Source organism: Desmodus rotundus, chromosome 9, assembly GCF_022682495.2.
Source record: "Desmodus rotundus isolate HL8 chromosome 9, HLdesRot8A.1, whole genome shotgun sequence".
NCBI lineage: Eukaryota > Metazoa > Chordata > Mammalia > Chiroptera > Phyllostomidae > Desmodus > Desmodus rotundus.
In genome coordinates, this window is record NC_071395.1 from 38,927,156 (window position 1) to 38,951,466 (window position 24,311).

The 24,311-nt window shown below is 53.5% G+C and overlaps 1 protein-coding gene across 5 annotated transcripts in view; it reads left to right on the plus strand.

Moving 5' to 3' along the window:
- Positions 1-24,307, plus strand: part of TJP3 (tight junction protein 3) — a 28,580-nt gene extending 4,273 nt beyond the window's left edge. For 3 of the 5 annotated variants that reach the window (XM_024569143.4, XM_024569144.4, XM_024569147.4), the window contains exons 2-21: positions 7,599-7,655; positions 7,769-7,878; positions 8,759-8,861; positions 9,084-9,432; positions 10,018-10,121; positions 11,186-11,345; positions 11,632-11,740; positions 13,880-13,938; positions 14,186-14,252; positions 14,463-14,619; positions 15,143-15,251; positions 15,368-15,605; positions 16,212-16,423; positions 19,707-19,802; positions 21,082-21,152; positions 21,560-21,770; positions 21,849-21,949; positions 22,314-22,595; positions 23,631-23,677; positions 24,083-24,307. In XM_024569143.4, the coding sequence (XP_024424911.2) occupies positions 7,608-7,655; positions 7,769-7,878; positions 8,759-8,861; positions 9,084-9,432; positions 10,018-10,121; positions 11,186-11,345; positions 11,632-11,740; positions 13,880-13,938; positions 14,186-14,252; positions 14,463-14,619; positions 15,143-15,251; positions 15,368-15,605; positions 16,212-16,423; positions 19,707-19,802; positions 21,082-21,152; positions 21,560-21,770; positions 21,849-21,949; positions 22,314-22,595; positions 23,631-23,677; positions 24,083-24,185 (2,736 nt within the window). In that variant the 5' untranslated portion in view covers positions 7,599-7,607 and the 3' untranslated portion in view covers positions 24,186-24,307. The other 2 variants (XM_045202328.2, XM_024569145.3) reach the window with 2 other exon arrangements.
- The last annotated feature ends 4 nt before the right edge of the window (positions 24,308-24,311 follow it).

Sequence of the window (24,311 nt, forward strand, 5' to 3'; positions counted from 1 at the left end):
TCTAGAAAGGTCTACAGGCTTTCCTCACTTTCTCTTTCCTCCCACATCAAAGTGCCGTCACTAAGGCGCACCAGGACCCTGTGTTCCCAACCCCTAGGACATTGCTCAATCCTCCTCTGCCTCCAGGAAGTCCACCACACCCAGAATCTGCCCTTCCTGAAACTCCAGCACCCTCCTTCTCTTCCACACTCTCCTCAGACCCATGACCCAGTCCAATCATGAGGAAAACATCAGAGCGACCTTCCGGGGGGGCCTTCCACAGAATCTTGGCCCATTCTCCCCCAGACAGTGAAGGTCATGGGAGAAGGGGATAGAGCTGGAGGAGACGTGCTGGCGGAATGCAGTGGGGCATCCTGGAGGGGGCCCTGGGCAGCAAAGGGACATTAGTAGAATCTGGTTACAATCTGGAGTTCACTTAATGGTGACGTAGCAATGCTGCTTTCTTAATTTTCACAAGTACACCAATGTCATGTACAATGTTAGTGTCGGGGGAAACCGAGTGAGGAGCATGTGGGGACTCTCCGAATTATATCTACACTTTTTCTGTAAATTTAAAATGGTTCCAAAATAAAATGTTATTTTAAAAAAGAGGCAACATCTTACTGGGCCTCCAGGTTTGGTCTCCCTGGTCCCCCAGCTTCCTCTTCCCCCAACTACAGACTGCTTGCCCTCCAAGAAGCCACCAGAGGGCCAGCACCTGTGAGCACCAGTCAGGGCCCTCCTCTGTCCACAGCCTCGAGGGCTCCCATCTCCAAGAGCCCAAGTCCTCCCCAAGGCCCACAAGGCCCTGCATGACCTACCCCCGCCTCCCTGTCCACACCGCCTCCTCTCCCTCTCACTGGCTCTGCTCCAGCCACAAGGTCTCCTCTCTGTACCTCCAACATGCCAGGCATGGTCCTACCCAGCACCTTTGTGCACCGTTCGCTTCACCTGGAACACCTTCTCCCAGATCTCCCCATGGCTCCTCCCTCACCTCTTTCAGGTCTGTTTCTCCGCCCAGGTTGTTCTCACATAGCTTCCTTCGACTAAACTCAGTTCTCATCTCAATGGCCACCTCCTCAGAGAAGCCTCCCGGAGCCCCTAGCCCAGGTCTTGTCTCCCTGCCAATGATCTCAGAAGTCTACGTTGTAGTTTTTACTCAGGTTTTGTGATGGTTCCATTGTCGTCTACTTCCCCTGAGTTTCCTGGGCTTCCTTTAGAGCAGGGACTGGGTCTGTGTTGCCAGTCCTGTGTGCATACAGTGGGTACTCAATAAATGGTGATGACTGAGCCATAGCCCAGACAGGCTGCAGAGCTGCTCAGGACATTCTTGGGTTCTGGTCTGACCTGTTAGGCCACAGCTGACCTCAGCTTCCTGTAGCACAGCAAAGCAGCCTCCACCGGGGAAATCCCAAGCCCCGGCTCCTACCCCTCCTGGCAGCTGACGCTCTGGAGAACCTTAGCCCAGCCTCTGCCCTCTCCGGGACTCAGTTTCCCCATACATGCTCAGAAGGGGCCAAGCAGTTTCATCCTGCAGGTACTTCCAGGAGCTCACCTTTCCCTGCATCCTTCCCCCGCCCCTCATGCCACACCTGCACTGCCCTTCCCTGGTTGAAGTTGGCACTGCAGTTTCAGGTGGGAAGTGAGTCCCCGTCACTTCTCCAAGCACTTAGTATATAGTAGGGGATTGAAACATTTTTGTTGAGTGAGTGACTGAATGAGTGGAAAAATGAAGGCATGGATGAAGTGGATTGATGAAAAACAGGCGAATGGGGGGCTCCATGCCAATGCCCTTCTCCAAAACCTGGGATTTGAGCACAGGGTCATCTGATGGGCACTAGGGAGCCATTGAGTGCTCTTGAGCAGGACACAAAAATGTGAGATCAGACTGGTGGGTGGCTGGAGGAAGATCATGTGTCCTGAGATTGTTGTCCTGTTTTCAAGAGAGGTTTAGAGTGGGGTTTCTCTACTGCAATGTTATTGACATTTCGGTTCAGTTCATTCTCTGTGGGGGCCATCCTTGGAACTGTGGGGTGTGGAGCAGCATCTCTGGCCTCCACCCACTTGATTTTAGGAACACCCCCAATTGTGACAACCACAGATGTCCCCAGACATTGTCCAGTGTCCCCTGGAGGCAGAATCACCCGACAGTGAGAAGACAGTGAGGGGGTGTGGGGTCAGACAGCCAAATCCAGCTCTTGCTGGTCAGGCTGCCACTTGATCCATCTGGCCTCAGTTTTCTCAGCTGCAAAATGGGCACATGAACATCATGCATAACGGTGGCTGGAGTAAAGCAGGCACTCAATAAATGTGAGCCAACGGTCTCACGTCCATGGATTCAATCCATTCATTCTACAGGTAATGGCACGGAGATCAGGCAGCACTGAGTGCGGGAATTCAGGATGTCCCCCCAAAGCTTCAGTCACCTCCAGGCCACTTCTCTGATTTGCCAAACCTGTGTCCCAATCAGTAAGTCCTCCCAAGTAATTGCAGTCACAAACCCTTACGTGCGTGTGCTGCTAGGTAACTTATTTATGATTTTCCTAGGCCTCATTAAAACAAATACACAGCTATTTTCAAAATGTTTGACTTTGTTCATCTAAAATCATTTTCTGTTTCTCTGCCCTGTGTGCTAGTCTCTGAAAGTAACATTGAGAAAGGCTGGGCTTTCCTCTCCAGCCCTGAGATACCAAGTGGGTCTTCAGAAGGGACTTCTGCAAAGGTTTATTGCTTTGGTGGTATATGGGACCCTTGAGGGGCTGATTCTGGCTGACTGGGGTCTCCAGACTAGTGTTTTGGGGAAGAACCGAAGTTGGGAGGTGTGAGAAGTCAGGTTTGAAAGCCTCAAAGATTTTAATTATATTGTCTGTCTTTTTCACTTGACAAACGCTTATCCAACATTCAAAGCCCCAGCTGCAATGCCCCTCTTCCAGGAAATCTTCCTTGATCTCCCAATTTCTTCTCTGCCTCCCCCTTCCCACAGTCTAGCGTTTCTTTCTGCACAGTCTAGACTATATGAGGTTGGAAGTGGGGCGGGCTATACCTAGATCTGTCCTTCCAGCCTAGGGATGAAGTGGGGCTCAGGATGAGATGAGCCTCAGGGCCTCACGAAGTTTGGTTTTTTCTTTTTTTTAGCAGAAAGGAATGTGGGTGGAGCCACTGCCAGCTCCACCCTTCCAGGTGACTTCCTCCCTTACTCACCCCTGAATAGAGGGGAATAGAGGGTTTCGTGGCTTGGGGAGGTCCTCCCTAGACCTTACCTTAGGAACCTGGGCCCCTGAGGGTGAGACAAGTCTAGGAGAGAAGGAGGAAGTCCGACCTTTACTCTCAAGAGCCTGAGGAATTTCCTCCCGCCCCGCCCTCCTCTGCTGGGGGCCCAGCCCAGAGTTGGGTGTGAAGACAGAGCCAGGCCCCAGTGGGGGCAGCTGTGCATCTTCAGAAAGTCCATGCTGATGCCCTCTCTGGGCCTCAGTTTCCCTTCTGTGAAATGGAGTAAGCCTCCCGGAGATGGGGTGACTCGAGAAGGCACAGCGCTATGCTCCGGGAGTCTCTAGCTCTCAACTAGCTTTGGATCTATTAGGCCTCCCAACTGAACCTCAATAAGTGTCCCTTTCTCTGATAGAAAACCTACGGAATCGCAGCACGGTTCCGAACGCGGATACCGTTTTTGCCGGGTCTTCCCCGCAGCCGTGCCAGGCCAGTCTCGGGCGTCGCTCGCCGGCTAACGCTCGGTTGGATGGAAAACCCGTTCCGGCATTATCACATAGGGCCTGGATTCTGTGATATAGCGGCAGGGGTGTGGCCGAGGAGGGGGTCGGGGAGAAGGCGGCCTCGGACTCGTCCAGGAGGCGTGTCGGGCCGGGGCGGGGCAGGTAGGGGACTCGGAGAAGGAAGGCCGGCAGGTGCAGCCGGGAGCGGCGGAGCGGGCGGGAGGAGGGAGAGTGCAGGACACCTACTCCACTGTGACCCTCCCAGCCTCCTCCCTCACCCCAGGGTGGGGACTGATTGATGTTTTCCGGCTCCCCTGGGACAGGGGCGCGGGAGAGCCCCGGAGTGGACCATGGCGGTGAGATTCCAGGCGAGTAGCCCGCCGAGAGCGGGAGGGGGAGGAAATCGAGTTGAGGTGGGGCTGGGACTTCGTCCCAGGACCCCTGATCACCCTCTGCCTGTGTAACAAATGGGGAAACTGAGGCTCAGAGGCATGCGTTGGCTAGCCCGAGGCTTCACAGCGAGGCGCGTTGGCGTCCCTCGACCCCAAAAGCTGACTTCATTACCCAGTAGCCCTGGGTTCTAATCACAACTTCTCTGTGTAACTTTGGGCCAGTACCTCATCTACGGAAGGGGTAACCGTCATTTTAAAGAGAGGTGCAGAGGGGATTCTAAGAGGAAAATATGTTTTAAGCTCCTGGCACCTAGTAGGTGTTCAGTAAAAATGTTTACTGCGTTCATGGTAGAACTGTTGGCAGTGACTTCATGTGTGGGTTTGGTGGGTTGGTGAATGCAGCGAGGCTGCTGGACAGGGAAGCACCATTTGTTGCGGGCTTACTGTACACAGAGCCATCCCCCTGTATGACCCTGCAGAGACAGAGGTCAGGGATTGAGAGCCCCTTTACACTGGAGTAAATTGGCTGGGCTGGGGGGAGGGGATCCCCCTGTCTCTCTTTCGGGGAACTTCGCCTTCCAGGATGGAGCTCGAATTGACTCACACAGTGTTGAGTTTTAGATCCGGAGGCGTAAGCTGAGGCTTTAGGGGCTACCAGGCTTCAGAGGCCACTGCTGCCGAAGGCTTCGGGGAGGGGCAGTTCTGGTTCCCTACACCTCTTTGCAGCCTGAGGCAGCCTGAATCCCCTTACCCACTAGAGTATTCCCCCCTCCCCACTCTGCCCCATCCCCCACCCCCCTGCACCACCGCCCTACCATTGTTCCTGGAGGTGGGGACTGAGAGAGGGAGAGAGGACCTCAGCCTGGGAGCCACTTGCCTGGGGCTGTTTGACTTGATAGGACCTGTCCCTCCGGTTGTCTCCCCTCTCAGGTATTTGTAGTGTTTGTGTCCAGCGCAGCAGCAGTGTAGCTGCGGGAGTGAGGGGGGACAAGTTGGGAAGAAGGCCCAGGCCCCACCCTCTCCTGACCTGGGGCACTGAGGACTTACTTCCTGGAGGAAGAAGCAGTGGCACTGGGAATATGAAGGACGAGTAGGAGTTTGCCAGGGAGTCCAGCATGTGCAAAGGCCTGGAAAGGGGGGGTGTAGGAGGTGCTGACGGCCATAGTACCCAGTGAGACAGCCGGAGAGGGAAGACTAGACGCTCCCAAACTGATGCTCAAATAGGATAATTTCAGGTGGTTTTGGGTGCCACGAATAAAACATAATAAATAAAACAAGGAGGAGTGATAGGGTACCAGGCAGGATTGGCCAGGGTCCTTCTTGATCCGAGACCCAAGTGGCAGAGGCTGAGCATATGCCAGTCCTGAGAGGGTGTCCCAGGCATAGGTGACAGGCAGGGCAAAGGCAGGGCAAAGGTTTGGAGGTGAACCAGGCTGTGGTGGGCTGAGGGGTTAGGCTTGACCCCCTGGAGGCCTCCCGTGTCCATGAAGGTGAACCCACACACGGGACGAGGCCGGGCCACCTGCACCTGCCTCCCTCCAGGGGCTCTGGTCCCCTGGGGGCTGTTTCTTAAAATAAGGCCAAGAAATATAAATTCGGGGGGGAATTGAATGACACAAAGTATAAAATCAAAGCAAGTGAAAAGGTTCTCTGTTTTGAAAACCAAGTTCAGAAGAAAAAAATCTAAGAATGCTGCAGCCGGGTAGTTAAGAGCAATGGTGTGGGCAGGCTGCCCAGGGTCACCGGTAGAAGGTTACTGAACCTCTCTGGGCCTGCCTTTCACCCCCTGCAAGGTAAGAAGTGCCGCAGTACCACTTCCTAAGGTTATTCATGATGAAATGGGTGGGTAAGCGGACAGCGCTTGGTGACAGCCATTACTGGATAGTGTTGCTTATTAAAATGATGCAGAGAAAGGCCATGGTATTACTCCTCACAATAACTGCACCTCCCGAGGCTCTCGGCCCCCTCTGACTCCGTGCACCCCTCCCGCACCTCAGCCCTGAGTGATGGTGGCGGGGGCCCCGGTAGCCATTTCGCAGATAAGGAAGGTGAAGCTGCGAGAGGCAGCACCACAGCCAGCAAAGGGCAGGCAAGGGATGTGAGCCTTGGCTGTGAGTACTGAGCTGGTACTGCAGGCCAAGACTGAGGCCCCTTCCTCATCTTGGTTTCTGCCTCCTCTGGCCCGTTTCCCGCTCTTGAGAGCCAGGAAGGCTGCTTTCCTGGGAACCTATAAGAAAAGTCACTGGAGTGCACTCGTGGAGGGGTCATGACCTGTGCTGTGCCAGACTGGGGAGCAATTTTTACAAGATCCCCCAAAGAGCAGGGCAGCCTGGCAGAAGGTAAGGGATGGGTGGGGGCTGGCTTCTGGTCGGGCTCCGTGTCCCCCCTTCTCCCAGGGTCCCCTGGCCTGGGAACTTGCACTCCGAGAGCCCTTCTCTCCATCAGCTCGGTTGTTTTGGCAGGTGACATCACCTCTATGTGCCTCAGTTTCCCCATCTGTGATATAGGATGAAAGCGTTTCTCTTTCAGTGAGTGGATTAAATGAGATAGTACGAGCAAACTGCTTGGCACAAAGGGAGCACTTCATTCATTCAGTGAACACTTAGCGAATCTCTGCTGTGACCTAGGCACTCGGGACTCCATCGGGAGCAAGACAAAAATCTCTGCCCTTGGAGCCAGTATTCTAGGGGGGGAGATGGGCAGTGGACAGATAAAAATAGATCTAGGGATGGTCAAGGGGTCGCAAGTTCTATGACACAGTATCAGAGAAAGGCACAGAAGGTGGTCTGCCGTGGGGCAGGAGGGGGTCACAGTTCTGTACAGCGTGGTTGGGAGGCCTCCCGAAGGAGGTGACATTGAGCTGAGACCTGAAGGAGCTGAGGGAGGGAGTCAGGTGCAGAGCTGTAAGAAGAGTTCCAGGTGGAGGGAACAGAGCGTGCAAAGTCCGGGGGCAGGGGTGTGCCTGGCGTGTTGGAGGAACAGCAAGGAGGCCTGTGTGGCTGGAGCAGAGTGAGCTCCCTTTGTCTAACTGGTCTTGTTAGATCCCCTCAGGGACGGAGCCAAACCTTCTAGAGGGAAAGAGACCAAGAATTCACCTTTTTTTGCTTCCAATACAATTTGGTTCACTTAACCTGGGCTTTCTTGGTTTTGGCACTATCAGCATTTGGGTCTGGACCATTCTCTACGGTGGGGCTGCCCTGCGAAATCTGGGGGTGTTGAGCAGCATCCTTAGCCTCCGTGCACTTGATGCCAGGGGGATTCCCAGTTGTAACAACCACTGATGTCTCCAGGCATCAAAGGCCAAATGTCCTTTGAAGAGAAGAATTATTTCCAGTTGAGAACTTAAATCCATTTTGCAGATGGAAAAACTGAGTTCTAAGAGACACACCAACTTGTCCACAGGCTTAAACCATGGGGGTGTCAGATCGGGGCTCCCCACTGAAGGCCAGGGACCCCCAAATGCTCCAATGAATGTGCTGTGACCTCACGCCCACTTCCCCTGTCCCCTTCCTGCCAGGTGTCGGACATGGAGGAGCTGACCATCTGGGAACAGTACACAGCCACAATCTGCAAGGTGAGGCCTTCTCTCCCTGAGGCGCTGCTGATGGAAATGGCACTTGGCCCCCAGGGGAGAACTTTTGTCCTGGAGGGAAGCAAAAGCTCATTCTGTCTCTGACTCCCCCTCAGGACCCCCGCCGGGGCTTCGGCATTGCAATCTCTGGTGGCCATGACCGGCCTGGTGGGTCCGTGTTTGTGTCCGACGTGGTGCCTGGAGGGCCTGCTGATGGCAGGCTGCAGTGAGTATCACACAGCCTGGGTTGGGGCACATCGAGAGGAGGGACCTGCATGGCCAAAACGAGGAGGCTTGGAAGTGCCTGGTGCCTTCCCGCTCTGCCAGCACAGAGCTTGGAGCTGGCAGCGGGACAGAGTCACTGATTTGGGCCTCCAACACAGTTCCTGGGCCAGAGTGGCCCCAGGGAGCTCCTGGACCGAAAAGTCCTGGAGACCATTTTTTAATTTTTAAATTACAGTTGACATTCAATGTTATGTTAGTTTCAGGTGTACAGCATAGTGGTTATACAGTTGTATCACTTACGAAGTGATTCCCCCCAGTAAGTCTAGCGCCCACCCTCCTGACACCGTACATAGATATTCAGTCCTATCGATTGTGATCCCTGTGCTGTACTTTACATCCTGGTGATCCGGAAACCTCTCTTTGGCCAGTGGGAAGGAGAACCAGTGTTCTGAGCCTGTGGGGGCGGGAGGCTCTTGGAGGTATTTGGGGGGAAATGGTTCTGGGCCCTGAGTGGCTGACAGGTGATATGGCTCAGCCCGGAATCACGGACCAACTTTGGAGAAAGAAGACTATGAAGCATAGGTGGGGAGAGAGAAGAGTAAGGGGGTGACAGAGACACCAGTTGTAACCCCAGCTTCCCTTCTATGGTTGCATTGCTATGATTATAGTGCGTTCTGTGAGCAGCAGCCCCATTTTACAGATAAGGAAACTGAGGCCCAGAGGGATAAATGTCTTTGTGAGCCTAGGGACACCATGGAATTAGACCAGGCGGTGCCTTCCCCGAAGGTGGGCGCTGAGAGGTGCGAGGGGCCCTGAGGGCAGACCTGGGGAAAAGGGCTCCTATGTGAGTCCTCTTCCTGGAGACCGGCCTCTTCCCTCAGGGTGGGGGACCAGATTGCCATGGTGAACGGTGTGTCCATGGAGAGTGTCAGCTCCACCTTTGCAATTCAGATACTGAAGACCTGCACCAAGATGGCCAACATTGTGAGTGGGGCTGGGTGGAAGGGGCAGCCCGGCTTGGGGGCACCTGTGTTCCTGGCTGAGCCCCACTGGCCCTGCAGTGCAGGGGTGGTATGAGTGTGAGCAAGTGGGGTATTGCTCCCGTTTCACAGCTTGGATGTTGAGCCCAGAGTGGCGGGGGTGCCCTGGGCCACCAGTGGACGGGACAGAGCGGTGAGCTGGTTGCCCCTCCAACTCCCCTAATAGACCGTGAAGCGTCCCCGGAAGATCCAGCTGCCCACCACCAAGGCCAGCCCCTACGGCCCAGGACGCCAGGACTCAGATGAGGACGGGCCCTGGCAGCACGAGGAGGCTGACCATGGCCGGGGCTACGAGGGTGACACCTCCAGTGGCTCTGGCTGCTCCTTGGGCAGGCGCTCCCACCGGCCCAGGGCAGGCTGCCGGAGCCGAGCTGGCAACCATGTGAGCAGGAGCCCGGACGGGGGCTCCGAGGTCAATGGGCTGGCCCTGGTGTCCGGCTTCAAGCGGCTGCCACGGCAGGATGTGCAGATGAAGCCAGTGAAGTCGGTGCTGGTGCGGAGGAGGGAGAGCGAAGGTGAGCCAGCGGGTGTGTTGGTGGCGGTGAGGCTTGGCATCCCCGCAAAAGGGCAGTCCCTTACTGGGTGTGGTCGACTAGATGACAGCCCCAAAGACATCCCCGGCCTGGTCCCAGGACCTGTGAACATGTCAGCTCATGTGGCGAAGGGACTTGGTAGATGGATTCAGGCAAGGCCCCTGAGATGGTGGTGACTCCAGATTACCCAGGGGGCCCAGTGTCCTCACAGGGTCCCCATAAGAGGGAGCAGGAGGGTCAGAGTCAGAGCTGGAAGAAGCTGCGCTGCGGGCTGTGAGGACAGAGGAGGGGCCACGAGGCAGGGGTGCAGTGCCTCTAGAAGCTGGAAAAGTGGAAATGATTCTCCCTGCAGCCTCCGTGCAGTGACAGCAGATTCCTTGCAGTGACACTTGTGCCCTATCAAGTTGTCAGTATCAGAACAGCCCCCAGGGGCGTGACTGGGAGGGAGCCGAGCCTGACCCCTCTCTGTGGGACAGCGGACCGGATAGTGGGAAAGGCTGAGAGCTCGGAGAGGATCCGGCAGCCCAGATTCCAGGCTTTGCCTCCCTTTCCCTCCTCTCCCCGCAGAGTTTGGGGTCAAACTGGGCAGCCAGATCTTCATTAAGCACATCACGGATTCGGGCCTGGCTGCCCGGAACAGTGGGCTGCAGGAAGGAGACCTCATCCTAAAGGTGAGCCCAGGCTTCCTGTTGGGGGTGGGACAGGAAGACTGAGGCCAGAAGTAATGAGTGCCACTGAGTCATAGGTCAGAGTCACATAGCTGGCCCTGAATGTTTGACTTCTGCATTGTTGCCGGTTTCCCAAAAGGTTGGAAGCAGCTTTCCCCTCTTCTCCCTCATCCCCTCCTCTGCTTGCTAATCCACTGCCAAATGTCAGTTTCTAGTACCCCCTTTGTGCTGTCTGTTTCTAGTATCAGAACCGCGGGTCAACCGGCTTTAGGTCTTGTTCGAAGACCTGCCCTAGACAGGTGGTGCTGACGGGGGATGAGGTGTGAGGAGCAGCTCTGCCTTAAGAGCTGGCTTCTTTCTAGATTCCGCTCCTGAGAATTTGTTTGTAGTGATGCCTAGTGTTTAACTTCCAAACTCTTTCCAGTTGATTACTTCTGGAACCTCCTCAGAATAATCTATTTCTAGTGACCCTGAGGACGTGTCTGTTTCTAGTTTGGGTCCAACACTAGAAACAGCTTGGTGGGGGACTAGAACTCCCAGTCCCCAGGGCTACCGAGAACAGACACTCCCAAGGGAGAATGTTAGACAGGGCTCCTGGTGTGAGTGGAAATGATGTAAGTCTTTCCTAGAAATTCAGTTTCTAATCTGCCTCTTGATGCTTTTTTCTAGTATCTCCTAGTTCTGGTATATTTAAGTATCCTTCCCCTCTCTTTTAATTAGACTCATTTCTAATACTTGTATTAATATATTAAGATATATTAATATCTTAATATCTCATGAGAAATTTCCCCTCCCAGGGAGAGGAGAGAGTGCATTGGTCTCTAACTTCCCCTAGTGTTCCCCTCATTAGAAAATCGTCTGTTTCTAGAATCCACGTGAAAGTTAGTTCTTGGTGTGGTTACCTCTCACAGCAGGAGTCCAATTCTATCATTTTCTTTTGAGATGCCTGTTTTTAGTAACCCCAGGGGATTGCGTGTTTCTAGTCCCCCCCACCAAGCGATCTGTTTCGAGTACTCCCCCATCTTTCATTAACTCATGTCCTCTCTTCCTTTCTGTTTCCTGTCTAGATCAATGGGGTGTCCAGTGAGAATCTGTCGCTGAGTGACACACGGCGACTGATCGAGAAGTCGGAAGGGAAGCTGACTCTACTGGTGCTCAGGGACCGAGGACAGTTTTTGGTGAACATACCACCAGCTGTCAGTGACAGTGACAGCTCCCTCCTGGAGGGTGAGGGGCCAGGAGGCAGGCCCTGGGGAAGGAGTTGAATAAAGGGCAGGGGAGGCAGGAGTATTGGGCAGGGCCAAGCCAGAGTCGGTGACCCTGGCCCCAAGATGCTCAGAGAGGGACAGAAACCTGCTGAAGACCTCACAGCAAATCAGGGTTGGAGTTACCTGGCTGAGCCTGACTCTGGTCTAGGTACCTTTGCTTAGAGGGGCCTTGATGTTCCCCGCTGTGAAATGGGTCCAGTCTAGAAGACATGACTATGGCTGAAACAATGTCCTCTCCCCTGCAGACATCTCAGACCTCGGCTCAGAACTATCTCAGGCACCACCATCCTATGTCCCACCACCACCCCAGCACAGGCAGCGGAGTCCCGATGCCAGCCGAACTGACTCCCCCATGTATGTACCACCATTGACCAGAATGGTTGAGCAGGAGGGGAGTGTGGGCATATCTTTTCCAACTGGGGGTATCCTTGAGGGTGCAGTCCTGGTGGCCTTCCTGGAAGAGGCTTCCCCATCCATAGACTGTTTTTCTTGCCCACAGTATGTAGCTTTTGGTTCTTGGGTTCTGGGAGGACCAGATATGGATTGACAAAGCAGAAAGACCTGAATTTTGTAATGCGTCCCAGAAGACTTTAAAATACATAAGCCCTTTGACCCAGCAAAGCCCTTTTAGGTATTTTTCTTGGGGGCAAAATAGGCATGGATGTTTGGGGGACTGGAGGCTGCTGGTTCATTATGATGATAGTTTATAAAAAGAAAACATTGGAATTACTTTGTATTAGTCTCCTGTGGCTGCTGTAACAAAGTGCCACAAATTGGGTGGCTTAGGACAATAGGAATTGTCTCGGTTTTGGAGGCCAAAGTCCCAAATCAAGCTGTTGTCAGGGCTGTGCTCCCTCCGAAGACTCCAGGGGAGAATTGGCTCTGGGCCTCTCTCCCGGCTTCCGATGGCTCTGGTATTCCTGGGCCCCTCCCCACACAGCCGTCTCCTTCCTGAGCGTCATCACACTGTCTTCCCTCTGGTGTGTCTGTCTGTGCAAATGTTCCTGTTCTCTAAGGACACCAGTCGTGTTGGGTTAGGGGCCCACCCTGCTCCAGTGTGATCCCTTCTTTATTAATTACATCTGCAATAATCTTGTTTCCAAATACCATCACATTTTAAGGATATTGGGGGTTAGGACTTCAGCAGATGAATTCTAAAGGGACAGAATTCAATGCCTAAAAGACATAAACACTCAATACTTGGGGTTTATTTAGATAATGGGCACATCACTTAAGCTTTCAGCATCCTGAGAAGTGGAGTTTGTATCTGTTATCTATGTGGATCACCCCCGAACCTAGTGGCTTGAAACAGCAGTAAACATTTGCTACCTCCCATCGTTTCTGACACTCGGGAGTTGGAGGCGGCTCAGCTGAGTAGCTCTGGTTTGCAGTCTCATGAGGTCGCAGTCCAGCAGTCGTGCAGGGCTGTAGGCTTCGGGGGCGGATGATCCACTTCCAAGTTCACTGCCACGGCTGTCGGCAGGAGGTCTCAGACCCTCACCAGGTGGGCCCGTCCTCTGGTTCCCTAAAACGAACGGTGAGAGAGCGAAGGTGAACCCAGTCTCAGATGTCGCACCTGCACTGCCGCGGCACTCTGCTGGCCACACGGACCACCCTCGGCTCACTGTGGAGGGGCACTGGAGCAGGCTGTGACTACCAGGAGGTGGGGGGCTCTGGGGCCATCTCAGAGGCCAGAGGAGGGCTCACCCCAAAGCCCCAACTCTTACCCCATTGTTGCCTCTTTAGGGCGCTAATTAATGCTGGCAAAAGGAGCTGATGCTCGTGCATGTGTGTGCTTAGCTCATAGTGAATGCTCACTGTGTCAGTGTCTCTGCCATTCTTTTTTTTTTTTTTTTAGATTTTATTTATTCACTTTTCAGAGGGGACGGGAGGGAGAAAGAGAGGGAGAGAAACATCACTGTGGGGGAGAAGCAGCAATCAGTTGCCTCTTGTACACACCCCACCCCGACTGCAGAATGAGCCCGCAACCCAGGCATGTGCCCTGACTGGGGATTGAACCGGCAACCTTTTGCTTTTTGTTTTGGTGCCCAAACAACTGAGCCACACTAGTCAGGGCTCTTGTGTTTCTTATAAGGGCACTAATCCCATCATGGGGCCCCACCCTCGTGACCTCATCTAAGCCTATTTGTCTCCCAAAGGCTCCACCTCCTAACTCAGTCCCACTGGGGGTTAGGGTTTCAACGTACCAATTTGCTAGTGACACAAACGTTTCGTTCAGAGCAACCGCTAGAACTTTTCACTAATATTAAAACAGTAAAATGACTATTGGCCCCAAGTTTATTTCATCTCAGTCCAGCCCTGACTGAAGCCTTGACTCAACCCAGCCAACCCCCAGGGCTCAGGGAAGGGACCTGGGGCTCAGAGAGGGAGACCGATGGGCTTGCTATCCCACGGCGACACCAAGATTTGAATCTGAGTCCAGATAAATGAAAAGTCTAAAAATCACCCCACCTCAAGTCTGTTCCCCACCAGGGAGAGGCCCCAGCTGCGGCAGGAAAGTTCCATGGATTCCAGAACCATCTCGGAACCAGGTGAACAGAGGCGGGTGGGTGGTGACTCTGAGCGCCTCTTCTCTGATTGTTCTAATCCCAGCCAGTGCAGCTGTGCCAGGCAGAGGGGGAGAGGTTGGCATGGGCCTCAGAGGTCACACAGACAGTTCCCTGGGAAGGACTAAGGGCTGGGCAATAACACTCCACAGGGTAGGGACACCCTATAGCAAAGGTTCGGTGGCTGGACTGGCCAGTGTGCTTCATAAATAGACCAGCTGCTCCCTTTCAGACACCCCCAGGCAAAGCAGCTATGACATCTACAGGGTGCCGAGCAGTCGGAGCCTGGAGGACCATGGGTATGTGCCCCAGGGAGAACGCCCCCCGACTTGAAACTCCCCCACATCTCTAGGCTATCTTCCCAGGCACCATACTCCCGCCTTCCTGCGCCAGAGTGTTGATGGGACATCACAGGTCCCCCGTGTGGCCCTTTGGGAAACCAACACCCAGAGTGGGTGGGGCTCACCTCTCTGCCCTCACTGGACTGACCTGCCTCTGCTTCCCCTCAGGTACAGCCCTGACTCACGGGTGGTCCGCTTCTGCAAGGGCACCAGCATTGGGCTGCGGCTAGTTGGAGGCAATGATGTGGGCATCTTCGTGTCGGGGGTGCAGGAGGGCAGCCCGGCAGAGGAACAGGGCATCCGGGAGGGAGATCAGATTCTGCAGGTAACCTGGAGGTGGCTGGCAGTGGGTGTGCAGGCAGGCTGGGTGGCTCTCCCGGGTCTGTTACAGCCTGTGTCCTCCACCGGGTCTGCTGAGAGCAGCTGTGACCCGCTGTCCATGTCTGTTTACTGTTGTCCCTCTTATGGCCCTGAAGGCTGGTGTCTGTGACCTGCTGTCTGTGTCTGTCTTCCCTGTCATGACCCTGTGACTAAGTCTTGACTTGGAGTGTCACACAGTGTCATGACCTCGCCACTGCTGTGACCCCCATTCCCGTGCCTTGGCGGTGGCCACCCACCATGCCTCGGTTATCAAGTACCAAGGGCAGGTCCTGCGCCCGGGTTCGGCGTCAAGATCTTCACGTGCCTGTGACGCCCATGTTGCCACAGGCTGATGCCCCTGTCAGCTGTCTCCAGTTGCCGGGGCCCTTGAAAGCAGATCTGGCAGCAGTTGTGGGTGGCCTCTGTCCAGAGGCAGAGCTGGGATCTCGTGACCAGAGCTTCATCCGTCCGCTCCCCCTCCCCGGCAGGTGAATGATACGCCCTTCCAGAACCTGACGCGGGAGGAGGCTGTGCAGGCCCTGCTGGGGCTGCCACTGGGCGAGGAGGTGGAGCTGGTGATGCAGCGGAAGCAGGACAGTGAGTTGGGGTGGGAAGGGGGAGCTGTGCGTGGCCCAGCAGTGAGGCCCACTCCCTGGGGACAGGTAAGGTCTAGGCGGCCGCATTGCTGGCTTAGAGCTTCTCTCTGCCCACAGTCTTCCAGAAAATGGTGCAGTCCCGTGTGGGCGACTCCTTCTACATCCGCACACACTTTGAGCTGGAGCCCAGCCCACCTTATGGCCTGGGCTTCACCCGTGGCGACGTCTTCCATGTGCTGGACACGCTGTATACGGGCCCTGGGCAGAGCCACACCCGTGGGGGCCACTGGCTGGTGGTGCGCATGGGTCGTGATCTCCGGGAGGAGGAGCGAGGCATCATTCCCAACCAGAAGAGGTGGGGACCACTCCCCACCCTCAGCTGGGCTGCCCCCCCAGCCTCAGTTTCCCCACGATGTCACTTCTTAGCGATGTTGATGGTTCAGCCTGAGGAGCACGCCAAAGACAGGGCAGTGCAGCTGCACCTGTATGGGTTTCCCGGGGCTGCTGGGACAAATCACTGCCAACTTACTGGCTTCAGTCTGCACACATTCTGGAGGTCAGAAGCCCAAAAGGAACGTTTCAGGGCTACAATCCAGGTGTGGGCAGGGCTGGTTCTTCCGGGGGCTCCAGAGGAGAACATTTTCAGCCTTTTCAAGCTTCTAGAGGCACACCTGGCCGCGCCTGGCTCGTGACCCCTTCCCCCATCATCACAGCCCGCAGCACAGCCTCTTCATCTCCAACTCTGACCCTCCCGCCTCCTCTTATGGGGACCCTGTGAGGACACCAGGTTCCCTGGGCAATCTCGGGATATCTCCATCTCAGGAGCCTTAACTTAATCCCATCTGCAGAGTCCCTTTACCGTGGGAGGTGACGAGTACACAGGCCCTGAGACTGGGACCTGGTCATCTTTGGGGCTGTTACTGTGCTGACCTTGGGGCTCACGAACCTCCCTTCTTCCCAGGGCAGAACAGCTGGCCAGTCTGGAGGCGGCCCAGCGGGCTGTGGGGCCTGGGCCTGGCACCTCCGTGGGCTCTGCTCGGCGGGCAGAGTTCTGGCGACTGCGGGGTTTTCGTCGGGGTGCCAAGAAGACCACCCATCGGAGCCGAGAGGACCTGTCGGATCTGACCAGGCAGGGTCACTACCCACCGTATGAACGCGTGGTGCTGCGAGAAGGTGGGACCCAGGCTGAGAGGCTGTGGAAGCTCAAATAAGAGTTAGGACGGTCTAGTGTAGCCTTCAGAAGCCACAATACTTATCTTTCTCCTTCCACCAAAAATACCTACTTTTGGTTATTTTAGGGCACAGAGAGGACAGGAAAGGGCTTCGTTCCTTAAAAAATAATTCCTAGCCCTGGCTGATGTGGCTTAGTTGGTTGGTGCGCGGTCCAGTAACCAAAAGGCTGTGGTCTCGATTTCCCGTCCTGCTGTGTTTCATCCTCAGCACGTACAGGAGGCAACCAATAGATTTTTCTTTCTCTCCCTTCCTCTCTCTGTAAAAGCAATGAAAAAAGTGTCCTTGGGTGAGGATTAAAAAAATTAATTGCTATATCCAATGGAAATGTGTGAGCCACATGTAAAATCTATAAAAAGAAATGGTTGAAAATAATTTTAATAATATATTTTTTATTTTTACTTAATCCTCACCCAAGAATATGTTTACTGATTTTATATGGAGTGGGGAGGGGAAGAGGGAGAGAGACAGACGGACGTCAATCGGCTGCTTCCCATACGCTCCGACCAGGGATAGAACCTGCCACCTAAGCACGTGCCCTGACGGGAGCAGACCTGCAGCCTTTCTGGTGAGCGGGACAGCACTCCAGTGAGCCACCTGGCCAGGCAGTGATTTATTTTTCAACATGCTCTATCCAAAGCACTATTTCAAGAGATCATTCATATAAAATTATTAATGAGTTTTTTCACAACTCTTTTTTTTTGCACTAAGTCTGAGACATCTGGCGTATGTTTTGACTTAGCGCATCTTGGTTTAGGCAGCCCCATTTCAAATGTTCAACGGCCACACATAGCCAGCGGCAGCTGCACAGCAAGGGGGGTTATTCATTTAGTGGGTACTGCCAATGTAAAGGTGTCAGTTTGAGGTAAACAACGCCCTAAATATATATGCCTACTGTGAACAGGTATTCAGACCAAAATGTGTCCACACACATTCACAGCAGAATTATTCCTAACAGCCAAAAGGCGAAATAACCCAAGTGCCCATCAGCTAGCAATGGATAAACACAGTGTAGTCCATTCATACACTGGAATATTACTCAGCCACGAAAATGAGCGAAGTGCCGATCCACTCGCTACAATGTGGATGGACCTTGAAAACCTGAGGCTCGGAGAGAAGCCAGAGACAAAAGGCCTCACAGTGTTTCCATTTATGTGAAGTGTCCAGATCAGGGAGCTCCACAGAGGCAGAAAGTGGGGAAGGGGAATGGTGAGTGATTGCTCAGGGAAACAGGGTTTTTTTTTGGGGGGGGGGGATGAGAATGTTCTAGAACTAGATGGCAGTGCTGGTTGCATCAAACAAAATACACAAGGTCTCCCTAGGAGAGCAAAAACTAACAACTACAGAAATAAGCTAGAATTGGGGTCAACAAATTACATCTCCCAGGCCAAATCTGGCTCACCAGCTATTTTTATACAGCTTACTAACTAAGAATGGTATTTACATGTTTTATTAAAGATTCTTTTTTTTTTTTTTTTCTTAAGAGGGAGGGGAAGGGAGGGAGAAAGACAGGGAAAGAAACATTGATGTCTGAGAGAGATGTCGATCGGCTGCCTCTTGCTCATCCCCAGTTGGGGACCTCGCCTGCAACCCAGGCGTGTGGCCTGACCGGAATTGAACCAATGACCTTTAGGTTCACAGGTCACCACTCAATCCACTGAGTCACACCAGCCAGGGCAGTATTTGCATATTTTAAATGGTTGAAAAGAAGTTATAAAATTTTTTGACACATGGAAAGAACTGAAGGCTGCACCTTGAAAATGAAAGTTCACAGCAGTGTTATTCACAAAAGCGAAGAGGCGGAAACAACCATGAACGGGTGAAGGGATACACACAATGTGTCCACCCAGACAATGGAATGTTATTCAGCCTTAACGAGGAAGACCATGCTGCTCCGTGCTACAGCACAGACGAAACTTGAGGACGTTACGCTCATGAAATAAGTCAGACGCAGGACAAACACTATGTGGTTCCACTCACAGGAGGTCCCCCTACATTGTGAACGTGCTAAATGCCACTGAATGACATGCTCTGCAATGTACAGGTTAAAACATTAAATTTCATGTTATCTATATTTTATCATAATTAAAAATAAACACACTGGCACAAAACCAGCACATAGAGCCTCTCCCTGCCTGAGAAGGGGGAAGGGCAACAGCCTTATTATCCAGATGACTTTAGCAAGGGAAGCGATTAAGCTCTTCCCCAGTCTCAGGGGAGAAGGGATTAAAACCAGGTGCAGAGGCCTGTAGCAATAAATACTGCAGGAGGGTGGGAAGAGCTGTGCACCCAAGATAAAAGAAAAGACAGCTTCCTTCAGCTGCTGCACCAACATGCGGACAAAAAACACCTTAAAAATCAAAGGCCGGCTGCTTAATTTCTACCCCCAGGCAGTGAGAGTTTAGAAATACGAATGTATTAAGCTTTTAAGAGAGAGAGAGGCCTAGGAGGAGAAAAGGAGAAGGTGTAAACAGAGGGCCTGTGACTCCCTCTCCTCCCACCAAGATGCCTTCAGCACCGTTTCTACATCCGTGAAAGCATCTATCAGTCAGTCCAGAGGTCTGCAAATTCTTGCTGCAAAGGGCTGGAGAGTAACTATTTTAGAGTTTGTGGGCCAGTTTTTTTCAAAACTGCTCTACTCTGAGGGAAGGCAGCCAGAGGTAGTACATAAATAAATGGACATGACTATATGCCAATAAAACTTTAAGGAAGCAAGCAGTGGGCCAAACGTGGTCCTCGAGTTGTATTGATAGTTTTGCTGACCACTGAGTTAGCTGGGTTCAACTGCTCTAACAGAGACCCCAAGTGACAGCTGCATTAAAAAAAGTTTCTTTTTCAAGTAACAGTCCCAGTGTGGCCTGGCTGCTTCAGTTTCAGGGATCCAGGCTCCTTGTCTTATTTTTTTGCCTGTGTGGTCCAAGATGGTGCACCAGTACCCACATTCCAGCCAACAGGAAAGGGAAAGAAGACAGGGAGGGTTCACCCCTTTCCTTGAAGGATATACCCCAAATTGCTCACATTAATTCTGCTTGCACCCCATTGACCAGAACTTAGTCACATGGCCATCCCTAGCTGCAAGGGAAGCTGGGAGATGGAATCTTTAGCTGAGCAGCATGGGTCTGGCTAGCTATGAAACTACTCTATAAGGGGAGGTGGAGAGTGGTCGTGCAAGAACCTAGCTAGCAGATGGGATGCTGATTCTTGTCATTATTTGCTGGCCCCTCAGCCAATTTCAAGCGCCCGGTGGTGATCCTGGGACCCGTGGCTGACATTGCTATGCAGAAGTTGACTGCTGAGATGCCTGACCAGTTTGAAATTGCAGGTGAGAAACCAGGTTCCTTGGCAATCCTGTTGGTGAATCATTTCATAACCGTTTCCCAGTCCCTGGGGCTGAGGCAGATTGAGAGGGGCTGCTAATGATGTTGTTTGGGGTAAGAGTTAGAACATGAATCACTAGCACCCATTCTAATGCCCAGGCCAGACATCCTCAATCAATCTTGGTATTGTCTGGCTGGATAGAGCTTCTGAATTTTTCTTAACCCAGTTCACCAGTCAGTGCCAAATGAGCCAACGTGCTGGTTGTTCCTTCCTTTGTTCAAGAGATCTGTTTACTGAGCTGTGGACTCAGCGTCCAACCAAATACGCAAGGTCCCCCAAGGAGACCAAAAATTAATGGCTTCAGAAACAAGCCAGAATTGGAGTCAACAAATGACATCTCCCAGGCCAAACCTGGCCCAGCAGCTATTTTATACAGCCTACTAAGAATGGTATTTACATATTTTAAATGGTTGAAAAGAAGTTAAAAAGCGTTTTGACACATCGAAAGAATGGAAAGCTGCAACTTCAGGCTCACAGCAGCATTATTCACAACAGCCTAGAGGTGGACACAGTCCAGGTGTCCACGGGCGGACGAAGGAATAAACACAATGTGGTCCGTCCAATGGAACGTTATTCAGCTTTGAAAAGGAGGAAAATTCTGACCCATGCTACATTATGCTCAATGAAACATCAGACAGAGTACAAATAACTATGTGACTCCATTCACGGGAAGTCCCCAGAGGAGTCAGATTCACGGAGACAGGAAGTAGATGGTGGGAGCCAGGGGCTGCAGAAGGAGTTAGTGTTTGGTGGGGGCAGAGTGCCAGTTTGGGAAGATGAGAAAGTTCTGGAGACAATTGGAGGTGATGGCTGCACAACAATGCGCATGTCACAGCCCAAGCAAAGGCCTAGAGTTGGGACCAAGCCTGGGAGAAGAACCTCTGGAGCACAGACTCTGCATCAGGCTCCTGACCCTGTCGGTTGGTGGCTTGATGAGCCTGAGCTGGTGACCTTATGTCCCTGAGGCCGTTTCCCCATCTGCCAGATGGGACAGTAACAGCCTCCCCTCAGCAGGGGGAGTTAAGGGCTGATGTTAGGAAGGGACACAGATCAGCAGCATTGGGCACAAGTCCAACTGGAGCTCCTGCTGCTATTACGATACCTCTCAAGGGCAATGGGGAGCCATGGTGGGATCTTGAGCAGGGGAGGGACAGGTAGACACAAATTTGAGGGGCTAGGAGACTGCCCACCTGAAAGCTGCCACTTGCCTCTCCCCTCCACAGAGAGTGTGTTGAGGACCGACAGCCCGTCTAAGATTGTCAAACTGGACACCGTGAGGGTGATCGCGGAGAAAGTAAGCAGGGCTCTGCTGTGGGTCCCATTTCATGGATCATGAAACTGAGGCCCAGCCATCCAACCTGTTCTCTCCCCATGCCCTGCAAGTGTGGTCTCCCATGGAGTCTCTTTTGGAGACTTTCTGTAATGTTGGGGCCTGAGGGGGACAGAGCCTGCCCAGAGGCACAAGGCAGCATGCCAGCCCTGGAAAAAGGCAGGGAGACTCAAACTGGGGCTCGGGTGCTCAAGACTCTGTAGCCTGGGTTAGGACCAGCCCCGCCCCCCTACATGCTGGCCTGTGGATGTGCCAGGCTGGGGTCCACTCCTACCTGAGTCTTGCTCCCCAATTCTTCACTTGTCTTTTTTGGCCTGTTCTGGGTGTGTTTCTCTCTCCACATTCTCCCTCCCCCACCACCCCCTGTGCAGGACAAGCATGCACTCCTAGACGTGACACCCTCAGCAGTTGAGCGCCTCAACTACGTGCAGTACTACCCCATTGTGGTCTTCTGTGCCCCCGAGAGCCGCAAGGCCCTCAAGGCTCTGCGCCAATGGTTGGCGCCGGCGTCCCGCCGCAGCACCCGCCGCCTCTACGCTCAAGCCCAGAAGCTGTGGAAGCACAGTGACCACCTCTTCACAGGTAAGGCAGGAGTGGGAGTCCCAGGGGAAGCAGTGGTTCTGGCTGACTCTCAGCCCACACCGATGCCCCCTCCCACAGCCACCATTCACCTGCATGGCACAAGTGACAGCTGGTACCAGGAGCTCAAGGCCATTATCCGAGAGCAGCAGATTCGGCCCATCTGGACGGCTGAGGACCAGGTACCTGGCCAGGGTTTGGAGACTCTATCTGGATTTAGGGCTAGGTCAGGGGTCAGGGGCATGGCCAAGGCCAAGATCTGACCTGAGATTAGGGTCTGGATTGGGTACCTGAGGTGAGATGAGATTGGGAGACTCAGTTTGGGGACAGGGGGTGGATTCAAGGTTTGGGGCTCAAGTCAGATTTGGGGTCTCAGCCTTGAGTCAAGCAAGGGCTCAATGGTCAAAACTCATCCTGGGGTCAAGGGTTAAGTATCAAGTTGAGGATCAATGGTTTAGCTGGTTTGGAACTGGCGTTTGAGGTGGTATTCTGAGCCAGGGTTTGGTCTGAGGTCCAGGAGGCTCAGCCAGCCACCCTGCCCCACAGCTAGATGGCTCCCTGGAGAACAACTTGGACCTCCCTCACCGGGGCCTGGCTGACAGCTCCGCGGATCTGAGCTGTGACAGCCGGGTCAACAGTGACTATGAGACAGATGGCGAGGGCTACACGGACGGCGAGGGCTACACAGATGGTGAGGGCGGACCCCTCACAGACGTGGATGAGGGCCCCCCAGCACCAGCCCTGGTCCGGTCCTCGGAGCCTGTGCTAGTGGACAAACCCCAGAGCCTGCAGGACCATGAGAGACCCTCGGGTCACCGAGGGGCCCAGGTGAGCAGGGGATGGGATGGGGCAGGGCGGACACCTGGGACCCTATTTCCTGCCAGGATGGCAACAAACAGAAACTTCTTGCTCAGACCCATACCTGGGACCCGGACCTAGGCTGTATGATCCACCGAATCACTTCTAGCAAATATTTTAGCCTGTGTGCAGGAAGTTTCCTTATCGGGGATACAGGGCAGGGGCTGAAAGTCTTGACATCACAGGGTGGTTGTTGAAAACTCAGCACAGTTAACCCAAGTTCTGGCTTATAGTCGTTGGATGTTTAACAATAACAATTTTTTTTAGTTCTTATTCTATTTGGGGCTGCATTAGTGCCTGTAGTGCCCATCTGTTAATTCGACACAGACACCCCTTCCTCCAGACCCCCTCTTGGTGAATGTAAAACGTGCAAACCCGGGCTGTCTCTGGGGGCAGTGGTGTTCTGTGCGGTGCGCGGCGCCCCACCTGCTCGGCTCTCACGGCAGCCCACGTACTGGGTAGGCACTCTCCTCAGCGCTTCACACGTGTGAACTCACGAACCCGACAGCAGTTCTCTGAGAAATCTTACAGATGGGAAACCTGGTTCCCCCTTTGCTGACACGCTAGGAGATAGCCAAGGCCTTCCCCTGTTCCAGCCTATTTTCTCATTGAAAACTGGGGATGAGCCCTGGCTGGTGTGGCTCAGTGGATTGAGTGCTGGCCTGTGAACCGAGAGAGCGCCAGTTCAATTCCCAGTCAGGGCACATGCCTGGGTTGAGGGCCAGGCCCCCAGTTGGGGGGAGGTGTGTGAGGTAACCGAATCTCTCACATGTTGATGTTTCTCTCCCTGCCTTCCCCTCTCTAAAAGGAAAAAAAAAAAAAAAAAAAAAAGTTTAAAAAATAAAAGTCAAAAAATTGGGGATGAGCTGCAGCCTGGTTGTGGGGGCAAGGAGAAAGCCTGTGGGTAGCACTGCCTGGGCAAAGGTGGGGAAGTGGGATTGGGGTGGTACCTCACCCTAATTTACCATACTTTTGGGGGGTTAACCTGCTTTCTCCCTCTCCAAGGCGGAAAGGCACCACCCACAGGGTCAGTTGCGACAGGACAGCATACGGTAAGAGCTCCTGTACTCCAGGCTGGGGCCCCTCAACCCCTCCCCTGGTACTCAGGGTTTGGGTGGGGGTGAAGAAGAGACCTAGAACCAAGCCATCCTTCTGAGGCACTATTCTGGTAGGCAAGATAGAGGCAGTCAGAGGCACTCTAAGCCCTATGTAGTCAGGGCCCTGGGAGCGGGAATCCTCATTCTGGTAAGACTGGGAAGGCTTCCTGAAGGAGGGGACATTGGAACTAGGGCTTTGAAGGCTGTGAAGGAGTGAGTTCATTAATAAGACCAACCCCCTAATGCCTAGTCTTGCTCATCTCTGCCCACATCCAGCGTGCCTAGCACAGAGCCAGCCTTGGTTACTGGTGAGTCCATACCCGCCCCACTAACAGCCTCTATTCTATTTCTGGTCCTCAGCACATATGCGCGGGAAGCCGTGAGGAAAAAGTTTACACAAGCCCGAGACATGGGGTCCTCTGACGAAGACGGCTACGACTGGGGCCCAGCCACGGACCTGTGACCGCCTCCTGCGTGGCTGGCTGGCCCCCCACTTTTCCTCCCTGGAGCTGGGACTTGGTTTCTCATACAGAACCCCAAACCCTGCCTCCTTCCACCTGGTCTTTAATAAACATTTTCACGGCACTGC